The sequence below is a fragment of the Limanda limanda genome, chromosome 20 (assembly GCF_963576545.1).
Source record: "Limanda limanda chromosome 20, fLimLim1.1, whole genome shotgun sequence".
NCBI classification, from domain to species: domain Eukaryota; kingdom Metazoa; phylum Chordata; class Actinopteri; order Pleuronectiformes; family Pleuronectidae; genus Limanda; species Limanda limanda.
The window spans coordinates 1051401-1073254 of record NC_083655.1 but is presented as its reverse complement, the minus strand read 5'-3'; the positions used below and the strand labels follow the sequence as shown (position 1 = coordinate 1073254).

At 46.6% G+C, this 21854-nt stretch overlaps 2 protein-coding genes across 2 annotated transcripts; both read right to left on the bottom strand.

Annotated features, from left to right (window-relative positions):
* Positions 1–2818: 2818 nt before the first annotated feature.
* On the bottom strand, positions 2819–6031 carry LOC133027219 (CD276 antigen-like). Its single transcript, XM_061094252.1, has 6 exons — positions 5960–6031; positions 5479–5581; positions 5274–5355; positions 4751–5103; positions 4127–4387; positions 2819–3305 (listed from the first exon to the last, which is right to left on the bottom strand). The coding sequence occupies exons 1-6, from the start codon at positions 6029–6031 to the stop codon at positions 2992–2994; spliced, it is 1185 nt and encodes a 394-aa protein (XP_060950235.1). The 3' UTR covers positions 2819–2991.
* Positions 6032–10955: 4924 nt separating this feature from the next.
* LOC133027218 (NLR family CARD domain-containing protein 3-like) lies at positions 10956–20367 on the bottom strand. Its single transcript, XM_061094250.1, has 7 exons — positions 20312–20367; positions 17198–17400; positions 15641–16966; positions 14672–14864; positions 13962–14135; positions 12484–12657; positions 10956–11281 (listed from the first exon to the last, which is right to left on the bottom strand). The coding sequence occupies exons 1-7, from the start codon at positions 20365–20367 to the stop codon at positions 11263–11265; spliced, it is 2145 nt and encodes a 714-aa protein (XP_060950233.1). The 3' UTR covers positions 10956–11262.
* Positions 20368–21854: the final 1487 nt, after the last annotated feature.

The window sequence follows — 21854 nt, the reverse complement described above, 5'->3', positions numbered from 1 at the left end:
AGGACAAGATAGAAGTTCACCAAAGTCATGAGCAGTCCTCCTCTGTTCTGTATTTAAGCTTTTCATCCACTGATGAGTCAAATCCTAAATGTGTAAAATACAGAAAGATACCACACAGATTTATAAAAATACTGTTAGAGGTAGGTATGACGATGAGCGGCTGAGCTTGATGGAAATAACTCTCAGGAGTATTTTAGAGATGTAGGTGCAAGCAGGAATTTTATTCTTCCCAATATAATGCTTACAAGGCAGAGTTTATCAAAGCAAATATAACATCAAACAAGAGCAACAAAACAAACACTTCGAAATAAGAAAATAAAAAGGCACGATGGCCACACAAATAATTACAATAACAATATACTGTTTAAACACACGGTACTGGGGAGAACTCTCAGACTCATGTCTTTTCTCATAGCAGCTCTCTCAGACTTACGTCCTCCCATGTCTCCTTCCTCGACTCAATGAGCAGCCCGGCTTAAATAGACCTAGCCACACCCCGTACAATTGGAACATTCCAATATTCATTAGCTACAGGGGTGTCCCAGGTAAAGCCCTCTACATAGCTTCAGCAGCTGATACAATAAAACTACATATGGCTGGTAACATAACCAGCCACATATATACACCCCATTGTTCCAAGAAGGCATAGCCTACTAATACTAGAACATAGGGACACAAAATTGGAACACCGCGAGTTCACGGGTCCACAACAGACAGGTAACACACATAGAAAACATTTATACAGCACAACACGTGTCAACGGGCAGTTTATTTCAGGCCGCGACGGTCGCCATGCGCACCCGCACACACGGGTACACGGAGCAGTGGACTACTGCAGTGACGAGCGCCGTGCGCTCCGTCACAAATACATTTTAATAAAACATTAAATGTGCAATAACAGTCGAAGTAAAGTTTCATAAAAATATGTGCAAATACAAAACAGTACCAGATATAAAATACAAAGCAGTACATTCTTTCCAGAGCTTTAAATGATTATAATTCAGCTTTAAGCTGGTTCAGGTTGTGTGAGTCTGCTGAACGTGTCAGATGAGTTTGCTCTCAGATGTTTCATTCAGGTGCTGCTGGTTTTCAAGTCTCTGCCGGATGTTGTCCAGAGTTCAAACAGACTTAAAGCAACACTATGTCTCCACCTCAAACCAGCAGCTGGATTCAAATGGGTTTGATGGTTCAGTGACTGAAGCCGTTTGCTCTTTCACAGAAGAAGAAGGCAGCAGGATGTTGTCCGGGTCGGACTCGTTACCATGGAAACCAACGTCGGCCTCATCACCTAAAGCTCTGGAACCTCCTCGTCTTTCCAAGTTGACGTCTTCATCTTCTACATGTTCGGCTCCTCTTCTTCATCCTTAGATATTTGTTCGTCTTCGTCTGTCTCAAGCAGCATTTCTTCATTTTCGTGTCGTGTTCTCATCATTTTCTTCACTGACTGACCTGTAAACGTAAAAGAAAATTCAGAGCTGCTGAAATCTTAATCTCCTGGATTTCATATCAGTCATAAACACAAACTGCAGAAGATGTGAATCTATCAAACATCAGGACATTTTCTTTCTCTCTTAATCTTATTGAATCCATTGAACTTCTTTTTTTATATCATGCATTTCTTTGTGCTTTTGCTTCTGCTCCACAAACCTGAAACAAACATCTCCTCCAGGAAATGACAGAAATAACAGATGAAATTATCTGAGACGTTCACAGACACATCTGCCTCTTGTTTGCTGATATAGAAACTTTCATTTTACAGAATGAATGTTACTAATAGATGTTACATTTGAAATAAATACAAATATTTTAATTAAAGTTCTTTGTATTTGTGTTATTAATAATACAGTTCATGGTTAAACTGTAAAATACCAAGTCAAAGTTACATTTCTTTGCCGTAAGGGTTTGATAACGATGGTTATGAAGGAACTCTCAGAAACTGATGCTTTAGGATGTGTCTGCTGATGCAGCTGAGATGAAGCTGTTAGAGCAACGTGACAAGAATAAAGTAGTTTACAGCATCTCCATGACAACAGGGTTATTCTTTAGAGCAGAATATTGTAATTCTCAGTTCAGAATATACAGTAAACTTACTGTAAAGGTTTCCTCTCTTCTCTCTGAGTTCAAAAGAAATAATCATTAGAAGAAACAACACATAATACATTAACAGCAGAATTATTGTAAATATTAATATTTACCTTTAGTCTTATACAGTAGTATAATAATCCTGCTCCAGCTCCTATTAAACACACAACGAGGACTCCGACCACAATTCCTGCAACTGAACCTGAAGAACCTGTAATTCAGAGAGAAGAACTGTAGCATCAACTGTGTGTGTGTGTGTGTGTGTGTGTCTGTGTGTGTGTGTGTATCTGTGTGTGTGTGTGTGTGTCTGTGTGTGTGTGTGTGTGTGTGTGTGTGTGTGTTTGTCTGTGTGTGTGTGTGTATCTGTGTGTGTGTGTGTGTGTGTGTGTGTGTGTGTGTGTTTGTCTGTGTGTGTGTGTGTCTGTGTGTGTGTGTGTCTGTGTGTGTGTGTGTCTGTGTGTGTGTGTGTATCTGTGTGTGTGTGTGTGTGTGTGTGTGTGTGTGTGTGTGTGTGTGTGTGTGTGTTTGTCTGTGTGTGTGTGTGTGTGTCTGTGTGTGTGTGTGTGTCTGTGTGTATGCGTGAGTGTGTGTGTGTGTGTGTGTGTGTGTGTATGCGTGAGTGTGTGTGTGTGTGTGTGTGTGTGTGTGTGTATGTGTGTGTGTATGTGTGTGTGTGTGTGTCTGTGTGTGTGTGTGTGTGGTTGTGTGTGTGTGTGTGTGTGTGTGTGTGTGTGTGTGTGTGTGTGTGTCCTCCTGGTTCCTGTTCTCCTGACAACATGTGGACATGAAGCTCCTGATGAGCTGGAGGACGGAGCCCTGGGGGATCTGCTCCACCAGGAGGAACCAGGACTCACTGCACCAGCCTCAGGTCTGACAGTCGCTCTGAGGATTTCATCATCACTTCTCGTCTCATGGGATCTTACCTTCCTCTATCGTCACGTAGCGGTTGATGAAGTGCGTCTCCTCTTCACTACTGAGTTCACAGGTGAACGTTCCCTGGTGATCTGAAGATAAGCGGTGCAGCGTGAGGCTGCCTGACGCTGACACATCCTCCACCTGCTGCCTCCACTGCTCTGAGACCCTGGGGGGGCCGTCCACCCCGGTCTGGTCCACAATGATCTGACTGTGGTTGAACTTCCACACCCGGTGTGTCGGGGGTTTGGTGTTTGGAGCAGTGCAGTGGATTGTTGTTGTTGTTTTAAACGATGACACATGGACGGGAGCTGAAAAGAAAAGAGATAAAATAATATCATCGTTGTCAGAATGTGGTTTCAGGCTCTGATGAGACTTTCTGAACATCTTCTATCATCAGAATGATTCATGTGGAGGAGGGTGTGGCCTTGGAATGATGACCTGAACCAGAAGGTCACTCAGTGGAGCTGATATCTCCTCCAAGGCCCAACAGTCACTTCAAGCTGCTCCACATCTCACACACATCAGTCCTCTCAGGGGAAATGTCCAGAAAGGTCCAATGTTAGAGAAAGAAAACTAATGGATCTGTTCCATGTTCCATTTGTTTGTTGGGCTTCAAGCAACATTACACAACAACTACTGGACAGATCTCCATGAACCTTGTCAGGAAGGTGTGTTGTGGGTCAGGCTCAGAGAAGAACTCATCACATGTTTGTGTGGATCCAGGATTTGTTGTTTTTTCACATTAATATTGTGAGAGAGGAGGTTTTTCAACATGTTCATTGATTTCCCTTCGAATAACTGATGAAGATGAAGAAACAATCTGACAAATCTAGAGGACTGATATTTATGAGTGGAATTTGGTGCAGATCTTAAGCCTGGTGAATTTCCATGTGGTTTGATAAGGAGACTGTTGGGCCTAGTGGAGGTCTGAGCTCTACTGAGGGACCTGTGGCCCACGTTCATCCTCACAACTAGTTTAGTGGAAATCTGTTCAGCAGAAAAAGAAACAAGGTAAAGATTGAGAATCTGCATTGATATAAGATGTGAATTATCTGTATGAGCAGATATGAATATGCAGCAGTAGGTGAAACAAGCAAAGGTTCAGTTCCATAGAGCAGATCCAACGTACTGGGTTGATACCACACCGAGCTCCTCCAGCCACTGCGAGTGCTGATGCTGCAGATCAGAACAGTGTCTCTGTCTGACAGTGTCACTGTGCTGCTGATCTCATAGAGCTGCTGCTCCGTCCTCTTCACTGAGGTTTGGTTCTGATAGGTCACGGTGGACGGAGGCCTGGTGGACCAGGTGAGCTGCGGCTCGGGGTAGATCCCCTCTGAGCGGCAGGTGAAGCTGTCCTCCACCTGCTCAATGTCCACGTGACGCACCGGAGCTGCAAGACAACATTTCTCTTTATAACTCATTGATCATCTTTGCCTCGTGCTCTGTGGAGCTCTTCATTAATCTGACATATTGTCCTTATTATTTAACATGTCACATATGAGCCAATATGTGGAGCTGCTGACATTAGCTGTGTCTCAATTCGTCCCCGTCCAACCTGTCCCAGGATGCATTGCACTTTAGAGACTAAACATGTTTCAAAGAGGTAATGGTGCCGGCAAGCAGCGAGACGTCCAATGCTTCAGTATCAGCTTCAACTCAACCCAACAGTACACATGTTAAACAAGGGAACAGCAACAAGAGACAAATATCACTTCTAGTATTTGTGTTGTGTTTTCACTGTGAGTTTCTTTACCATCTGCTCTCAGGTTGATGAATGACTCCTCCCTGACTCCAGTGATGGTACTGGTGTAGCACTCGTATCGGCCCTGGTCCTGAAGCTGCAGCCCCATCAGCCTGATGGAGGCGTTTCCTCTGGAGATCTGATCTGTGAACATCGATGTCCGGCCTCTGAAGCGCTCGTTCTGGAGTTCAATCTGGTGTCTGGCACTGTAGTAGGAGACGAGACGAGGGTTTCCTGGATCCACCTTCTTCCATTTGATGACTGGGTCTGTACCAGGCTGAAACCTGCAGGGTAAGATGCAGCTCTCCTCTAAAACACAGGAGACCTCAATCAACTTGTTACAAGATGGCGCCACGAACGGTCGCCTCGGTGTGTTGGTGCGCACTTTTGTGTTTGTTTTTAGTTTTTAATTCTGTTTACTGCGACCCTACTCAGATTAATTTCACGATGGACAAGCTTCTTTCCATCAGGGACACAACACCATCCGATTTATGTCCCAACTTTATCGCCTCTTCCGTGGATTTAGTGGACCTACTCATCAAAGGTGCTGTGGTCCTCGGACACGCAGTGAGACTCCGGCTGAGACGACGAGGGCAGCCCGCTGGGGCCCTGGTGCGCTTCAGGGAGCGGGGGTTACGCTCACCTCTCCCGAGCATCCTCCTCTCCAATGTCCGCTCGCTGTGCAATAAGATGGACGAACTGCGCCTCCCCATCCGGACAAATAGAGACTTTTCCCTTACTTCTGTCTTGTGTTTCACGGAATCGTGGCTGACCGAAGCCACACCGGACTCCACCACACAGCTGACCGGTTTCCAGCTGTGACGCGCGGACCGCGACCCGATCCTCTCACACAAGGCAAAAGGCGGAGGGATTTGTTTTTATATAAACCAGGGCTGGTGCAGCGACGTGAAAGTCATTTTACAGTCCTGTTCTCCAGACCTGGAAACTTTTTTCATCACCTGCAGATCGTTCTACTCTCCCTGTGAGTTCACCTCTTTCATCCTGGCAGGAGTTTACACCCCCCCACAAGCGGACGTGCGCGAGGCACAACGACAACTCGCCGAGCAGGTCCTGGGGGTGGAGAGGAGGAGAGAGAACACTTATTCCCCTGTTATTGTCCTCGGGGACTTTAATAAGGGGAACTTATCTCAGGAACTCCCCAAATATAAACAGTTGATCAAATGCTCGACCAGGGGGGAGAACACTCTGGATCACTGTTACAGCACCATCAACAAGGCGTATCATGCAGTGACCCGTGCTGCTCTGGGCCTGTCCGACCACGCTCTCATTCATCTGATCCCGGCTTACAGGCAGAAACTCAAACTTTCTAAACCTGCTGTGCTGAGATCAAAGAACTGGAGCAGCAGAGAAGCTGTGGAGGAGCTGCGTGACTGCCTGGACAACACTGACTGGGACATTTTTAGAACTGCTTCCAACAGCCTTGATGAATACACAGATGCTGTGACGTCATACATCAGCTTCTGTGAAGACAGATGTATTCCAACACGCACCAGGGTGAGTTACAACAACGACAAGCCCTGGTTCACTGCAAAACTCAAACAGCTTTGTTTGGAGAAGGAGGCGGCCTTCAAGAGTGGGGACATGGATAGTTTCAGACTGGCAAAATACTCGTTTGGCAAGGAGATGAAGGAGGCCAAACGCCAGTATTCAAAGAAGCTGGTTTGCAGCCAACGACTCCTCGTCAGTCTGGGAGGGGCTGCGGGTGATCACCGGCTGCAAAACCAAACCCCCCCCCACTCTGTGGAAGACCTGAAACTTGCAAACGAACTGAATGACTACACCTCTTCACCCCAGCCTGGACAAAGACTCAACCCCCCCCCCCACAATATGGCCCCTGACTGCCCCCTCCCCCCCATCACACCTCTCTCAATTCAGGAGAGAGATGTAAACAAGCTTCTGAAGAAACTGAACCCCCGCAAGGCACCTGGACCCGACGCTGTCCCCCCCCCCTCCACACTGAGGCACTGTGCAGACCAGCTCTCTCCAGTGTTCACGAACATCTTCAACACTTCACTGGCTGAATGTGTTGTACCCGCCTGCCTCAAAACATCCACCATCATCCCCGTTCCCAAGAAGCAGAGGATCACCTTAACGACTACAGACCAGTCGCCCTGACCTCTGTGGTAATGAAGACCTTTGAGCACCTGGTGCTGACCCACCTCAAGACCTTAACCAACCACCTCCTCGACCCACTGCAGTTTGCCTACAGAGCCAACAGGTCCGTAGACGACACAGTCAACATGGGACTCCACTTCATCCTCCAGCACCTCGACTCCCCCAGCACCTACGCCAGGATCCTGTTTGTGGACTTCAGCTCGGCATTCAATACCATCGCCCCAGCTCTTCTCCGGGACAAGCTGACACAGCTGAGCGTGCCTGAGCCCACCTGCAGGTGGATCACTGACTTCCTGACCGACAGGAAGCAACGCGTGAGGCTGGGCAAGCTTGTCTCTGAGTCCCGGACCATCAGCACTGGAGCCCCACAAGGTTGTGTGCTGTCCCCTCTTCTCTTCTCTCTCTACACCAACAGCTGCACCTCCAGCCCCCCCACTGTCAAACTCCTGAAGTTTGCAGACCACACGACCCTTATTGGATTAATCACCAATGGGGACGAGGCCGCCTACAGAGAGGAAGTTAACAGCCTGGCTTCCTGGTGCAGCCAGAACCACCTGGAGCTGAACGCTCTGAAGACTGTAGAGATGGTGGCAGACTTCAGGAGGAGCCCAGCCCAAACACCCCCCCCCAGCCTGTGTGACTCCCCAGTTAGAACAGTGGAGTCTTTCAGATTCCTGGGGACCATCATTGCACAGGACCTGAGGTGGGCGGAGAACATCACCTCCATCATCAAGATGGGCCCAGCAGAGGATGTTCTTCCTGCGGCAACTGAGGAAATTCAACATGCCGCGGAAAGTGATGGTTGAGTTTTACACAGCCATCATTGAGTCCATCCTCACCTCATCAATCACCGTCTGGTTCGCTGCCTCCACTGCCAAGGACAAGGGCAGACTGCAGCGGATCATAAGGTCAGCTGAAGGTCATCGGCTGCGACCTGCCGGCTCTCCCAGACCTGTTCCACTCCAGGACCAGTAAGAGAGCAGGCAAGATCATTGCTGATCCTTCACATCCCAGTCACCACCTGTTCCAGAGACTCCCTCCGGAAAAAGGTTCCGGGCCATCAGGACCAAAACGTCTCGCCATCTGAACAGTTTTTTCCCCGTGGCAGTGGGGCTCACAAACAAGCCCCCTGCACCACACTGACTCTACCCCACCACACCCCACCCCCTGCACATAATTTATAATTTATTACTTATATACTACTGGCACTATCACCAATCTCTGCACCTTCGCACAGCTTTGACTCATAGACTGAATATAAAGGCTTTGACTGGGATGTGCTGCTGTTATACTGCAGCGCCACCTGTGGGTCAAAAGTAGAAAAGCCACCACCGCTCTGCACCTGATGCAGAAATGAAAACGTCCCATTTTTAAGTCCAGAGTTTTGATCTTTTGTGTCAAAGACAAAACTCTGATTTTAAAACTCTGTTAAGGCCAATTTATACCTCTCCGTTTTTTCTATTACGGACAGATAAGACCGCCCTATCCGTCGTGAAACGCCCTCTCCGAGTGCTTCGGACAGCTTTTCGTACACGTCTGATTTTTCTAACTATCCGTCTTCATGTTGAAGACCCGACGGACCGCTCTTGGCTGTGATTGGTCCGCGAACGACATAATTTCCGTATGACGTCATTTCCGTATTTCCAGACCTCAAACTTCCTGTTTACTTGTAGCAACAAACACGAACACAACTATGATTCTACGATTAATGTGACGTGTGTGTTAAGCCAGCGGAGTTGTCCGGCTGACGGTGGCTCGTTCGAGCACTGAGGGCATGTGTGCACGGTCACATACGGTTAGAACGAGCTTTCAAAACGGCGCTAGCAGGGTAGGCTAGCGGGCTAGGCTAGCCACCATGGTAACTGCGGTGGTAACACTGCAAGAACCCGCCGTCACGACTTTAATTCCACTTCTATCATGACACTGTTTCTATAATACCGTCAGGTTAGAAGCAAACACTGGATAGTAGTTAGTGTCGGGAGTCCCTGCTGACTGTGTGTGGAAGCTGGGGGGGGAGCTAGCTCCGTGCAGCTTCTAGCTACATGTAGCCTCAAGCAGATTCAAGCTGTGGAATCAGCAACACAGTTCGGAAACAAGACCGGGGAACCGCTGCGCTAAGAAACGATTACATCAGCATCTTGACCCGCTGGGTGTCACTTTATTTAGTTCTGTTAGTTGCCATGGTTCAGTGTGTGGGAGGAGCTAACATGTCAACAGAGACACGTGGACTTCTTCTTCCCAAATGGGGTAGGCTTCTCTGAGCTCGTCTTCCGTTGCGCCACCTATGGGTTTGGCGATGAATTTTTTCGGACGGACTGTGTCGGAGAAGTAAAAATCAAAAAGACTCTTAAAGATTTTATTTTATTCTATTTTATTTTATTCTATTTCTTATATATTGTTGTTTTTTATATTGTTGTTTTATGTACAAAAGTAGTGCACCAATGACACCAAGGCAATTTCCTGTATGTGCAAACATACCTGGCAAATAAAAGAATTCTGATTCTGATTCTGATTCTGATCTGTGAGACACCGGGTAAAAAAACAACCAGTTCAGGATCAACTGTGGTGAATAGAAGCTTTTTTCAAAGTGCAATTAGAGCATTTGCTCCCAGACGGATTGTGAATGTAAATATCCTGATGGAAGTGTCTGTCTGTTTGGCTGTTGACAGTTAACACACAGTAGTTTCATCTGAGCTGCTTTCACAGAAACAACCTCCTGCCACACGAGGCATTCAAATGTGTAACGTACATTTACTGTCAAACCAAAGATGTGAACTAAAAGAGGCTCAGATTCACACCAAGTTGGTTGTGTGTTGATCACCGTGACAACAGCCTGGTGCACAGCTCCATGAAGAGATGATGGTCTCACTCTGCTGCACAGGAAGTGACCTCAGAGCATCAACATCTGCTGGACAGATGTTAGAGCAGCGTGTTCATGAACATGGCGTCACAGTCACATGTTACACTGACACACGTGTGTTGAGGATCATCACAAAGTCACATGATGACCTCTCCACACAGTGAGAACTGGAGCCTGTCAGGAACTGACTCTGTCAAACATTTCTGATCCTGAAGTCACAAAGAACTGAGACGGGCTTGAACAGGAAGTGACATCATCATGTTGAGACAAGTGTCTCCACAAAATAACACAAACTGTTCAACACAACAGGCCCAACATGTCCCCTGTCTTCAGGACATCATCTCTCAGACACTTTCTGTCCCTTGTCTCTGCTGGGAACCTCCCATCATCAATTATTTCCCAGCATGCAGCTGTTCCCAGAGGCTGCTACAGTCTCCCCCTGGTGGTTGTTCTGAGGTGGTGCTCGAGAACACACAACAAGAATCTTCATCTACGTTTGTATAAAACGTCCTCGGGTCAGTTTTCTATTAAATATGGTAAAATGTTTATGAAACAGTTTCCTCAGAGACTTAAAGATGCTCTGCTCTTCATCGACTCTTCTTCATTCTGTAAATGTCTCATTCACTTTTCTTCTGCTTGTTTCCATTCTGTCAAACTGGTGATTTTGTTCTTTTACCTGCACCAAGGACGAGATGTTTCCACCTGTTTGTTTGAAGAGGAAAGAAACGCTGAGTCATGATTCCAGTGAAGTCGGTGGAAGGATGTTTATTGAGCATTAAAGCAGAGACAAGTAGAAACAGAACTTTTCTCTCTGAGATGTTTTTCTTCTCGTTACATCTGGTTTGTCACAGAGGAAATGATCCATGTGTTTGACTCAAAGACGGAATATAAAGGCTTTGACTGGGATGTGCTGCTGTTATACTGCAGCGCCACCTGTGGGTCAAAAGTAGAAAAGCCACCACCGCTCTGCACCTGATGCAGAAATGAAAACGTCCCATTTTTAAGTCCAGAGTTTTGATCTTTTGTGTCAAAGACAAAACTCTGATTTTAAAAGTGATTTCAATGTGTTTAACTTTGTGTTGAACTAAATCAATTTGTGACGTGAATCCAGGAACTTTAAGATCATAAACAAACATCTACACAGAATGTGGTTCTACACACATGGAGACATACTGAGGGACAAAGGTGGACAATAATAAAGACAAACTTAAACACACTGTATGTGACTCTTTATAGAGGGTTTATATATTCTGCTTGTGTTGTGTCATTTCAATAAACACAATCTTCATGTGAATAAACACAATCGGTGCAGGAAGGTTGCTGGTTTGAATCCGGTTCAGATGGGTCTTCCTGTGTGGAGTCTGCATGTTCTCCACGTGTTTTCTCCAGGTGCTCCGGCTTCATCTCACAAACACATGCAGATTAGGGGTTGTGTAGATTGGAGACTACACACAAGCTGCTGCTGCTTCAGCCTCTGGATCCTCAGGACACAGCTCAGCCTCCGTCCACACACACTGTCCTCTACACATTAAGATCTCCACCCCCATCTGTTGAGAGAAGAAGACATCAGTGTCCCAGAGACTCACTTCATCAGCTGTGAGTCAGTGATGCAGCTCATCCAGTAGAAAGAGCAGCAGGGACTTCAGTCCTGCTCAGAGGTGGAGCAGCTTCCTCTCTGCTTCATGTTCACGTGTTGGAATGAACACGCTAAGAGCTCAGTGTGTGTCCTCTGCATGTCAAAGTGCAGAGTGGACACCTGAGAGGTGGATTTACTGCTGTTACAGGTGAAGACATGTTTCACTGTGTGTTGATGAACATCTGCTTCTGACAAACTGGGACCAGATGAGACAGATGGACCTCAGCAGAGGTTCTGCTCTGTATAAAGAGCTCCTGGTTACCATGGTGATGAGGAGAGGCTTCAGTCCCACTGATCTCAGAGCTGTGACAAAGATCCACCTGATCAGTTCTTCACTGATGAAGTGAGAGGACAAACTGTCTCAGATCAGATGAAGACTACACCGTGTATTAAGCTTCTGAGGTCTCATTTATAAAACAGTGCGCAGGATTCATACTGAAAGTGTAAGTACGTACAAAAGCCGGAAATGGCGTACGCAAAAGATAATTCCGATTTATAAAACCGTGCGCACGTACACCTGAACGCAATGTTCGCTTTATAAATCACAGTCCACCTGGAAACATTTGTATGTGGATCTGCCTCCAAATCCGCCCTCCACACGCCCACTTTCAACCATAAATGGTCAATGCAAAGCACGGCGTGAATATTAAATTATGCTGCTGACCAATGCGTTTCCACCGTGAGTCCTGATGGAGTCACGGCATCAAGCGATGTCAAGAGGAAGTGAAACTTTCTGACACTGACATTGTTAGTGTTTGTTAGTGAGGTGGAGATTAAAAGGCTGTGGAGCAGATATGTCGCGCGAGCAAAACTAAGCTGTTGGTTTTAATGTAAATGATGAATTGGATCAATAATCTGCTTCAGTTCAACACCTCACGTCTGCGTCACTTTATCACGTGACCACTAGCAGGTTAGCCGTTCATCAGAAGATACCATGGTGATTTACCTCCTTAAAAAGTGGACGAGCTTCGTAGGACTGAAAAAACTAAACCTGAAGTTAACCTGATAACCACAAATCCTGCTTGGTAGCACAGACCCTGGATCTGTGATACTGACTGTGTTTAGTAAAATACTGATGAAAGCAGCGTGGACTGACTCCACCCATCTACTGACCTCAGAGTCTCCAGTCGACAGGTTGGACTCTGCTGAAGATCAAACAGCTCCTTCACTCCTGAGTTCTTCAGGTTGTTGTCACTCAGATCCAGTTCTCTCAGATGAGAGGGGTTTGACCTCAGAGCTGAAGCCAGAGAAGAACAGCTGATCTCTGACAGTCTGCAGCTCTTCAACCTGGATAAAGAATAAAACTTAACTGTGAAAATAGCAGACACGTATTCATGTGAGCACAGACTCAAAACATGGAAGATGAATATGAAATCAGACATGTTGGACTAAAAAAGAGTCCTGATTCAGTATAAATAGATTATTTGGACCCGGTCTCTGTCCTGCAGATCAGTTTAGGAAATCCAGAACTAAACTCAGTGTTGTAGCCTCTTAAGCAGCGGGTGAGATTCGCCTAAAGTGCCTGTCTGAGGAGTACCGAAAGTAAATTGAAAGCTGTTCTTGAACCATTTGGAGTACATGCATGAGCTTGGTCTCTTTGAAAGGTAACATTCTGAACTTTCCCCCCCAACAGTCAGAATCAGTCTAAGTGCTACTGACATTGAGTAATAGCAGTTGGAACACAGTGAAGTAGAAGGTTTTTATTTTCACCTGAATAATTTTTGTTAAACAGATGCCTGCAGATGACTCTAGCTGGGACTTATGAGCTGGAAAACACACTGGGATCCTAGCATGAAGCCTTGACTAGCCCAGGTTCAAATTTGATAACAATACCACAGAAAATGAATATTTCACAGATTTTTTCCTAAGGGCATGTCTAGGCGTTTTCCACAAAGGCCATTTGGAACTATGGTAACCAACCAGGCTAAAAAGGCTTCTTTTACACTCAAAATCATACTTTTATATAAAGGAGGCAAAACCGGTCATATGGTTTAAAATTTATACAAATAAACATCTTTCATGTTGTTTACATCTTGATGCTGGCTGCGCTGAGATTACGCAACAGCTGACTGTGGCTATTCTTTGATGTAATAGTGTGTTTTGGACTGATTATGTTACTGAATTGGATCGTCTGGACCTTTGTACCAAGACTGTTTTCGTTGGAATATTAGCGATCGGTGGATTAATATGAAGCTTCTTAGGTGAGTGACGTCGACTTTGTGATTGTTTTTTTTGTGTTAGTGACTTGACTGAGACGTTAATTGTACCGGCTGTGGTGATCGGATCTTGAAATGGTTTACATCAGTTGAATCGGAAGAATCTTAGCTTTCTAATGATATGTTGCATCAGTATCTAGCGGTACGAGGCAGTTCTGAAAATAACAATGTTTGAGGCTTATCGGCAGCACCGGCCCGCCCGTGAGCCGGTGCTGCTCAAGTAGATGAATATTTAAAATGTCACAGATTAATTAATGAATGGATTCAAGTTATGTATGAAGAGGAATAATGTTAAATTATAATTAAATGAGATCAATTGTGTATAAATGCTGTTTTATAGATATGAGATCTACAAAAGTCAGTCAGTGAACTGACCTCAGAGTCTCCAGTCGACAGGTTGGACTCTGTAGAAAACCACACAGCTCCTTCACTCCTGAGTCCTGCAGGTTGTTCCAGCTCAGATCCAGTTCTCTCAGATGAGAAGGGTTTGACTTCAGAGCTGAAGCCAGAGAAGAACAGCTGATCTCTGACAGACTGCAGCTCCTCAACCTGGATAAAGAAATATGAATATTAGAATGTGTCCTCCTGTTGTTGTGGATCGTCATCATGTCAACACAGACTCTCAACATGCTGCTGACCTCAGTCCAGTCTGTGACCTGAAGATAAATATCAGATCAGACATGTTGGACCATTGTTTCATTCATCAGCTTCTTCTCTGTGTGTTGGTCACTGAGCAGGTTTGTGTAATTAAACACTGTTTCAAGTAGGGACGGCTCCTGATGTCACTTCCTGTTTGTTTCTATACTTATCAACTGTCCAACGTGTTTCAATAAGAATGTGTCTTATTTTGAAAACCTGAGGAGGACGAGTGCTAGGCCTCAGTCCACATGTTATTTACTGAGACTTTCTCAGTGACCAGGAGCAGGTGAGTGCAGGTGAATGGAGTTGATGAGGTGGACGTGACTGACAGGCTGGGTGAGGGACAGATGACTGAGGGACAGTGAGAAGAGCAGAACTGAGACAAGTTAAATAAATAATGACCCAATAAGAAAGAAAGTCTGAAAAGTGAAGAAGGATTTAAAGACCTCAGAGTCTCCAGTCGACAGTTTGGACTCTCCAGTCCAGAACACAGCAGCTTCACTCCTGAATCCTGCAGGTCATTGTTACTCAGATCCAGTTCTGTCAGATGTGAGGGGTCTGACTTCAGAGCTGAGGCCACGACTTCACAGTGAGTCTCTGAGAGTTCCCAACCAGCGAGACTGTAATTAAAGAAAATATCTGTTAGAATAATATCAGAAAACACAACATTCATACAAAACGTGATCATGTGACCCTCACCCTGGTAAATCCCCTCATGTTAAAAACTCCTCAAGAGAATCCTTTCAGATTTGGTTCAAGTGTTCATTCAGACTGACAGAGGAACACACTCACTCACTCACTCACTCACTCACTCACTCACTCACTCACTCACTCACTCACTCACTCACTCACTCACTCACTCACTCACTCACTCACTCACTCACTCACTCACCGAGCCTTCCTGCAGTTCCTCACAGCTGGGATCAGTCTCATTCGACCCTGGTATGATGTGTTGAACTTCTTCAGGTCCAACTCATCCAGAACCTCCTCTGACATCTGCAGCATGTAGGCCAGAGCTGAGCAGTGGATCTCAGAGAGTTCCTCCTCTGATCTGTTCTCTGACGTCAGGAACTGTTTCATCTGCTGATGAACTGAGTGGTTGTTCATCTCAGTCAGACAGTGGAAGATGTTGATGCTTCTGTCAGGAGAACCACGACTCTCCATCTCCTTCAGGTTATCGATGACTCTCTGAATGATCTCTGGATTGTTCTCTGTCCGACCCAGCAGGCCTCCTAAGACTCTCTGGATGATCTCTGGATTGTTCCCTGTCCGACCCAGCAGGCCTCCTAAGACTCTCTGGTTGGACTCCAGACTGAGGCCGTGAAGGAAGCGAACAAACAGGTCCAGATGACCATTTGTACTGGTGAGGGATTTCTCCATGGTTCTCTTCAGGAGGTCATCTAGGGAGAAGGTACTGTCTCTGTTCCTATATGTTCCCAAGAAGTTGTTGAGTTCTTCTGTGTTCCTCTCGGTGTAACAGTGGAACATGTAGACTGCAGCCAGGAACTCCTGAACGCTCAGATGAACAAAGCAGTAGACTGATTTCTGGAAGATCACACACTCTCTTCTGAAGATCTCAGTACAAACTCCTGAGTACACCGAGGCCTCTGTGACATTAATACCACACCGCTCCAGGTCTTCTTGGTAGAACATGATGTTTCCTTCCTCCAGATGTTTCAGTGCCAGCCTCCCCAGCTTCAGGAGAACGTCCCTGTCAGCCTCCGTCAGCTGCTGTGGACTCGTCTCATGTCCCTCACCGTACTTGTTGTTCTTCCTCTTTGTCTGAACCAGCAGGAAGTGTGAGTACAGGTCAGTCAGGGTCTTGGGCAGCTCTCCTCTCTGGTCTGTGGTCAACATGTGCTCCAGAACTGTAGCACTGATCCAGCAGAAGACTGGGATTTGACACATGATGTGGAGGCTCCTGGACGTCTTGATGTGTGAGATGATTCTGATGCTCAGCTCTTCATCACTGAATCTCCTCCTGAAGTACTCCTCCTTCTGGGCCTCAGTGAAGCCTCGTACTTCTGTGACCCTGTCAACACATGCAGGAGGGATCTGATTGGCCGCCGCAGGTCTGGAGGTTATCCAGACGAGAGCCGAGGGAAGCAGATTCCCCCGGATGAGGTTTGTCAGCAGCACGTTGACTGATGACCTCTGTGTGACCTCAGACACAAGCTCCCTGTGGTTGAAGTCCAGAGAAGGTCTGCTTTCATCCAGGCCGTCAAAGATGAACAAAGGTTTACAGACAGCGAGCGTCTCTGCCGTGAGCTTCTGTAACGCTGGATGGAAAACACGGAGCAGCGTGAGGAGACTGTGCTGCTGGTCCTTCACCAGGTTCAGCTCCCTGAACGAAAGCACAGTCAGCAGACCCACATCCTGGTTCTCTAAACCCTCTGCCCAGTCCAGAGTGAACTTCTGCACCGAGAAGGTTTTTCCAACGCCAGCGACGCCGTTGGTCAGGACGACTCTGATGCTGCTCTGCTGGTCAGTGGAGGCTTTAAAGATGTCGTGGCACCTGATGGGAGTGTCGTGGAGGATCTTCATCTTGGAAGCCGTCTCAAGCTGCCTCACCTCATGTTGAGTATTAACCTCTTCACTCTGTCCCTCTGTGATGTAGAGCTCAGTGTAGATCCTGTTGAGGAGGGTTCTACTTCCTGTTTCATCACTTCCTTCAGTCACATGTTCACATCTCCTCCTCAGACTGAGCTGATGTTCATCAAAAACCTCCTGCAGACCACGATCTGCTGAAAGACAAGAAACAATGTCAGAGACAGAGAATCTGAGAATCTGCTGATTGTTTTCATCAGATACAGAAAAACTACAGAAAATAAAAGCTTTTTAACTTTGTGCTTTTCTAACGATGTTAAATGTTGATGCTGTATGAAGGAACAAAATAAAAGCACATGTGCTGTTGTCAGAAGTGAAGACATCAGCAGACACATGTACAGTGCTGCTCTGACCGGCTGTCTGACCTCCAGCTCCTGTTCTGGATCTTTTTCCACACTGGGGACAGGAGGAGTCTCCTGAAGAACCAGACTGGTCCCAGTATGAGGTGATGCACTGTCTGCAGAACCAGTGTCCACAGCTGGTGGAGACTGGATCCTTCAGGACGTCCTGACACGAAGCACAGCAGGACGACTGCTCCTCCTCAGAAACATGACTCCTCTTCCTCTCCCTGTGAAGACATTTCCTGATCACTCACATGTCACAGTCACAGATTGTCATTTTGTCATGAATGATAGACAGCTTCAAGATGACTGCAGTTAAGCATCTGAAGTCAGGCAGACTCCAGAGTAACAAGTTGGCAACTCATATTTTATATAAAGCACATTTAAACTGATTAATAATGGAGACATGAGAAGCACAAGACAAACAGGTTCAAACTGGAAATACTGCCAATTGTTTCCAGACTCATGAGGTCAGAGACCTTTGACCACTGAAATCTAAACAGTTCATCTTTAAGACCAAGTGACAAGTGGTCAAAATGTGAAGTAACTTCCTCACAACAGACTTGGGACATCCTGTTCAAGAGGCCAAAACATGATTTGTGAGGCCACCGTGACCTTCGACCTCCCAAATCTGGTGAATGAGTCTAAAAGAACATTTGTAGCAAGTTTGATGAAAGTCCCTCACGGCGGTCTTGAGATATCCCGTTCACAAGAAAGGTCTGGACGGACAGAGCCTGAGAACAAGGGGCTTCTGGCTGCTGGGTGTCACAGAGTAAAGGGTCTCAAGAGCTTTGAGGGTCAAATATAATAATTAAGTTTGTTTTTATTGACTTGTTCAAAGCTCCAGGGTTTGATATCATAAAGACCGTTAATAAAATGTATTGGGGCAAGCTGCAGGCGTCAGGTGGAACTGGAGGATAAAACTATGTCGTCTGCATTAAAGTTAGAAAGACGATTGTACTTTACTACTGTACTAGGAAGTCCAAGCCAACAAACTCTGTCAGTGACGACCAAGTCACACCACAAAATCAACTAGACACGGCCTATCACAATAGACACGGCACTCACAGTTGGAATCAACAGAAAACACTGAAGACCCAACATGTGATCTCGGACGAGCCCCCAAATATGTTACGGACCTATAAGAAATGGCTCGTGAGGCCCGGAACACATCAAATAAACGAATCAGAAACAACTGTTGCCACTAAATAATAACAAATGTTTATTGGTTGAAACAAACAAATATTTAGAAAGGCAACAAACCAAAAGGGTTGGAGGTTCCCGGCCAAAACAAACAAAAGAGAGGGGAACACTGAGCCAGCCATCGGCCGTCGAAGTCAGTGTTCACCCCCGAACTAAGTCTGCCTAAATAACCCACTACCTAAATGAAAGAAAAAGGTTATCCGAAAACAGGACTACCGGGAACCCCCGAACCAACTACCAACATAACAAAAGCTCAAAAGGACTTCTGGCATGGGGGAAACCGGAGCCTCGGTCTCCTCACCCGTTCACCTGCATGGAAGAATAGAGAGCAAGAAAGAAATTCACAGCCTCCTTAAGTCAGCTCCAGCTGACGAGGTGATGAGTCTCACCTGAGGACTGGCTGCGTGGAGAGAGAGAGAAAGGTGGAGAGAGGCACAAACACACACACACATTCTCACACAGAGCCCCACCTCCTGGCCACACGTAACAGATGGATCGAGCAGAGAAGTCACAGGAACAGTGAAAATAAAAGTGGTCCATGAATTGAACCTTGATGGTCACAACAATCGATGGGAGCAGAGGATGAAAGAAGGTTCCGTCTCTCGTTAAGGAAGCGAAACGTTTCAACACTGGACGATGAAGAGCAACTTGGACCTCCAGGTGTTTTACTAACATGTCAGGACTGTGTGGAACGCTGTGGTGACGTCCAGCAGAACTCAAACAGCAGCAGACCCAGAGGCCACAGACAGAAGGATGTGGTCATGAAGCTTCAACAGAGCAGATTCTAATGAGCTGAGCCACAAACACACTGGAGTCTGTTAAAGATCCTCAAAGAGAAACCTGGGAGGAGTTATTATGCTCACTGGGATTCACGGTTGTTTCTTTAGATGAGTGGATGGTGCAACTTGCTTCTCTGTCAGACCTCGATGCAGAATGACTCCACGGGATTTACATTGCTAGTTCAACACAGTAATGTTGATGTTTCCTAAGACTCCTGAGATCTTCTGTTCTTCCACCTGTGTCACTAACGATCATCTGTTGGATCAGCTGGGGCCTGCAGCTACTCCGTTCCCCTTTGTCCACAATTAATGTGGTTTTAATTCTGAGGCAATGTTACGAGAACAAAGTGACCTCAGTGGTCAGCATCAACTCACCAACATGAAAAACATATTTAGAGCTACAAGCAGTGACCTCCACCAAATAAACACTGAGAGAAAGTGGAGAGTAGGGATGCACCGATCCGCTTTTTTCACCTCCGATACCGATACCGATATCTGAGGTTTAGTATCGGCCGATACCGATACTAATTAAACAGTCGGATTCCCCTGGTCCGCACCAGTTCTAAGTCAGCCGCGGGCAAGTTCACCAACTTTGCAACTCCGCCGGTTCCGTTCAAACTGAGCAGGGCGGGAGATCCGGACCGGGACCCGTCCGGCACCGGGCCGGCGGAGGGACCGGGAGCGGGACCGGGAGCCGGACCGGGAGCCGGACCGGGACCGGGACCGGGTGCCGGACCGGGACCCGGACCGTGGTTCACAGCCGCCCGGGGGAAGCTAGCGGCGGCGGGGGGCGGAGTGGGCAAAGTTCCGGGTCCCGGTCCGGCTCCCGGTCCCGGGGCAGCAGCACCAGCAGCCGGCAGCCCGGCTCCGGGGAGCACCGCGGCCCTGGTGGAGGCGGCTCGGCTCGCACCAGGAACCGGGGGAGAGGCGCCGGACACTGTCGGCTCCGCACGGCTTGTTGCTTGCGTATGACGTCACTCACAGCGCACAGCATAGAATTACACTGAATAGATCAGCCGATATGGATCGGCCCATTGTCACCGATACCCGATCTAGAAATTTCTTCAATATCGGTACCGATACCGATACAAATATCGGATCGGTGCATCCCTAGTGGAGAGTTCGCAGGTTCACATGTTTGTAGCAGGTCTCTTACTCTGTGTGTGAGGGTCCAGGTTCTTTACTGAAGACTGGAGGAGGTCTCATGGACATGTTACTCTTCAGAGACAGACAGCTGGACCCTGGAGACTCTGCTCTCAGTCTGTGGTCCTGACCTCTGCAAACACAAACATGTTTTTATTCAGAACACATCATTCACTGGTTCATTCTGTGAGCAGTGGCGTTTCTACATAAGGGGCAGGTGGGGCACTGCCCCACCAGATGGCGCTGGTGTGCAGAAAGCTAAATACTGCATATCTGAACTTTGTGGCAAAAATATATTTTATTTTATTTTATATGCAAAAAGAGTGAATGTGTGTGTGAATAAACGAGACTCACAAGCATTATAGTCTTGTTTTGGAGTCATTTGATTCGTGTGTGTTTCTGTCTGTGAGTTTGCTTTGTCAAACGCTTCCCTCTTGCCGTACTTCTCAGCTGTGGGCACACAGGGGAAGCTGCAGACCTGTTGCCATGGGAGCACCAATCAGCGTGAAGCACACAGGCCACTGTTAACATTGGAAAGTAGTGATTATGCAGATGGGCCCTACGACGTTTCCCGGCGAGCTACTCGACTCCAGCGTCAGCGTCGCCCGGAAACAGGCTGACGCTCCAGTTCGACGTCACCTGAGCTAACAGGCTAACAGGCTAGCTCCTCAGTGGACACCACCCGGGTCTGTGGAGAGGTTCACTCACATCGGATGAATAATACGTTTTGAAGTTCAGCTTGTTCTCCTGGCAGAGAGGCTGAAGACGTGTGAGCTCCCGGTTCTGAGGTGAGGTTTGTCAAGTTTAGTTTTGTAGTTATCTGTAAAAGTAGGGATTCGGTACCTGCTGTACCTGGGTGTTAGCTTAGCTCGGCTAGCCCGCAGGCATGCCTACAGTAGTAATAGCGATGCTAACGGGACCATAGCCTACGAAGTTATTGACCCGACATGAAGCCACATGATCCGGGCCACCCAGCAGAGAGAAGCGTTCGTTTATGAGGATGAGTGTGTTTGGAGAATAAGCTATGAAATACTAATAATGTGGAAGAACTCCACACAGTACATGCATCGTCTTAGTACTGCACAGTTTAATCCAAAACCATATTCAAAATCAGTAGTTGAATATCCACAGAAAATAAAGATATAAACTTTGTGTAACACTTCCTCTACAATAATGCCATATTTTATGTTTCCTATCATTTTATTAGGAACGGACGAGCCTGAAGGACACAGCTGTGCTGACCGTGTTCTGTCTCTTATGGCAAAGAAGAAGAATAAAACACTGGGTTCTTATCTAAAGTGTATCAAATCAGAAAGCAAAAGATAAACATTGTTCTAATAAGTCTTCATTTGAATATATAATATATAATGAAAATAGAAATAAACTCTTTTATCCATGACACTTAGCAATGACTGCCAACTCTAAACAGTTGCAGGCCGTCTTTAGTTGGGGAGGAAAACACAAAGTGTTGTGCAGATGAAGCTGGTGCATGTCGCCTCATGTTGATAATAATAAATTATGCAAGTTATTTGAGCTATGTGTCTGTCTAATCTTTT